This window comes from Sphaeroforma arctica (genome assembly GCF_001186125.1).
Source record: "Sphaeroforma arctica JP610 unplaced genomic scaffold supercont1.104, whole genome shotgun sequence".
NCBI lineage: Eukaryota > Ichthyosporea > Ichthyophonida > Sphaeroforma > Sphaeroforma arctica.
This window is the reverse complement of record NW_014040454.1, coordinates 61,666-64,860: the sequence shown is the minus strand read 5'-3', so window position 1 is coordinate 64,860 and position 3,195 is coordinate 61,666. Positions and strand designations below refer to the sequence as shown.

Below are 3,195 nucleotides of genomic sequence, written 5' to 3'. Positions count from 1 at the left end.
ATAGGGTGGTTATATGGGAAGTCCTGTATATGAGTCAAAATATAGGGTGTGTATATGGGAAGTCCTGGTTATGAGTCATCACATGGAATAGTAAGGTACTTCAGGGTCGTCTCAAGCTGTACACGAGGACGGTCACAGCTTCCAGTTCTGTTGGAAAACAAACCCTAGCAACGTGCGAAGATTTAAAGCACATGTGTGGAAATAAGTCCTAGCAGCGTGATAAGGTTTAAAGCACATGTGTGGAAATAAGCCGTGACAGCATAGGTTTAAAGATTCAGTCGCTATATACATCAGTGCCGTCTCGGTTTCTACGATGTTTGAGAATCAGCTCGAAGTTGTGTGTAGCGTATAACGACACGTGTGGGAATAAGCAAACACAACTCCGAGTTTACGTCAACGATACGCAATCACAACACACTTAGTTTACGTAAAGGATGCACAATCACAACACTGGGTTTACGTTAACGATACGCAATCACAACAGTTAGTTTACGTAAAGGATGCGCAATCACAACACCGAGTTTACGTAAAGGATGCGCAATCACAACACTGAGTTTACGTAAAGGATGCGCAATCATAGCCGAATTTACGTTAACGATACGCAATCACAACACCGGGCTTTTGAGTTTAAAGCGTTCTGTAACGGTTTCTAAACCGGGCACGCGTGTCTTCACATCTGTTGACAAACGTCCCGTGAACGCGATATCAGCGTATTTGGACACGTGTGGAAAAAAGCCATCACCCCATGTAACGCCTGTGTGGGAATAAGCAATCGCCGGTGGCTCTAGACCACAGTAGGAGAGGGTGCCTGCGCAACGCAAGACCTACACGCTGAGATATAACTAGAGGGAGCAACCAGACACTTGCAAAAGTCACTACACTGATGCTCTTGAGTATAGTATAGGTCATGCTAGGGCGCACCCGTAACCCCTAGGTGAGACCTGAGTCCTGGTGCAGGTTGTCCTGAGTCCTGGTGCAGGTTGTCCTGAGTCCTGGTGCAGGTGGTCTTGAGTCCTGGTGAAGGTGGTCCTGAGTCCTGGTGCAGGTGGTCCTGAGTCCAGGTGCAGGTGGTCCTGAGTCCTGGTGCAGGTGGTCTTGGGTCCTGGTGCAGGTGGTCCTGAGTCCAGGTGCAGGTGGTCCTTAGTCCTGGTGCAGGTGGTCTTGAGTCCTGGTGAAGGTGGTCCTGAGTCCTGGTGCAGGTGGTCTTGAGTCCTGGTGCAGGTGGTCCTGAGTCCTGGTGCAGGTGGTCTTGAGTCCTGGTGCAGGTTGTTCTGAGTCCTGGTGCAGGTTGTCCTGAGTCCTGGTGCAGGTGGTCCTGAGTTCTGGTGCAGGTTGTCCTGAGTCCTGGTGCAGGTGGTCTTGAGTCCTGGTGCAGGTTGTCCTGAGTCCTGGTGCAGGTTGTCCTGAGTCCTGGTGCAGGTGGTCTTGAGTCCTGGTGCAGGTGGTCCTGAGTCCTGGTGCAGGTTGTCCTGAATTCTGGTGCAGGTGGTCCTGAGTCCTGGTGCAGGTGGTCCTGAGGTGTAGGTGGTCCTGAGGTGCAGGTGGTCCTGGGTCCTAGTGCAGGTGCAGCGAGGGCTGCCCTGCTATACAATGTGAAAGGACCGTAGAAGGCCTAGGCAGCAACGAGCCCTTGGTGAGGGGGAGAGGCAGACGAGACATACGACGCAAGTGTGCTAAACCCTAAACCCTAACCACATACGCAAAGTGTGAGAGGATAGGCGGGTGTGAGAGAATAAGCGATTGGGACAAGAAGCCATAGGAAGAGGCAGGTGCAGGTGACCAAGTGTGTTGTTGTATCGTCTAAGGTTGCATTCAGTGAGCAAGGGCATGACTCGTATGTGACGTTGTGTGCGATTTGACACGCACAATTAGGACAAGTGCTTGTGATGCCAAGACAAGTGCTTGTGGTGCTTGTGCTTGTGCTTGTGCTTGTGGTGTCAAGACAACTGCTTGTGGTGCCGTGGCAGAGATAGACAGTGAGGAATGAGGTGATGTGATGCGGACGAAGTACGAAGCACCACAATACCGTGATGAAATAAGCTTTCATGGTGTAACAAATGGTGAGAAAAAACGAGGCAGTGAGATAATAAGCTTTCGAGAAGTATGCTTGATGTGATGAAATAAGCTTTCATGGTATAACCAATGGTGAGAGAACACGGGGTAGTGAGATAATAAGCTTTCGAGAAGTATGCTTGGTGTGACACACTTAGGCTGTGGCAGTACACCCTTCACTGAGATGATCCCGAACGGAGCAGGCAGTATCAGCAAATACACTAGCCATGTGAGAGACACCGCAGATGTACCGAACAGCACAGCACCCCCTGCCTTATGGGGACATGGTGATACATTATCATATACACACACAGATGAATACAACATAGTAATGTAGCTGTACTATCAAATGTACACACAGATGAAAACAACATAGTCATGTAGCTGCGCTGTCAAATGTACAGACAGATGAATGCATCATGTCATGTAGCTGCACTGTCAAATGTACACACAGATGAATGTATTATGTCATGTAGCTGCACCACGCAGCAACCACTACAGAATGGTTGAGGGTGCGGCAATAGACACTCTTGCACGCGATAGGTGGTCTGTGGCATAGCCAAAAGCCATGACAGAGTGAGCTATCGAAACGCGGTAGTGAACTCCAAGAGCCTATTCCTCGTGTGGTATGGGCTTATTATTGGGTCAATAGGGACCAGAACCCGTCCGCCAAGAGACCGGACCGGTCTCGTGACGGAAAACTGGTACAACTATTAAAAACGTAGGCACAGAAGTAATTGGTTCAATGTACGCAAAGTAGTCAGCAGCGGTAGTGAACCCCGTGAATGTATTGCTGGTGTGAACTTATAATGGGGTCTAAAGGGACCGGAATCCATCCACCAAAAGACCGGACCGGTCTCGTGACGGAAAGTTGGTTAGAATTGTCCGCTTGTGAGAACCCAATCTGCAAAACCCTATCGAGCGCACGAGCACATGTCATCAGCCTTGTTACTTGTGCTCTAGAGGTGCAGCACCGCTGTTAGGTTTACCGGCTTCGCGAATGGGTTTACCGGCTTCGCGAATGCGTAAACGATTCTTCTAGTCCTATGTCGACGAGAGGTTGGATATTCGTAGTGGGTCGTTGCACTCCAGAGCATTGCGTAAAGACGTATTCGACAATACGTGTGTTTATAGCATCCATAG

General features: G+C 49.6%; 1 protein-coding gene across 1 annotated transcript; it reads right to left on the bottom strand.

Moving 5' to 3' along the window:
* Positions 1-856: 856 nt before the first annotated feature.
* On the bottom strand, positions 857-3,193 carry SARC_02342 (hypothetical protein; the record flags this gene model as incomplete). Its single annotated transcript, XM_014303899.1, has 2 exons — positions 857-1,530; positions 3,063-3,193. The coding sequence occupies 2 exons, from the start codon at positions 3,191-3,193 to the stop codon at positions 906-908; spliced, it is 756 nt and encodes a 251-aa protein (XP_014159374.1). The 3' UTR covers positions 857-905.
* Positions 3,194-3,195: the final 2 nt, after the last annotated feature.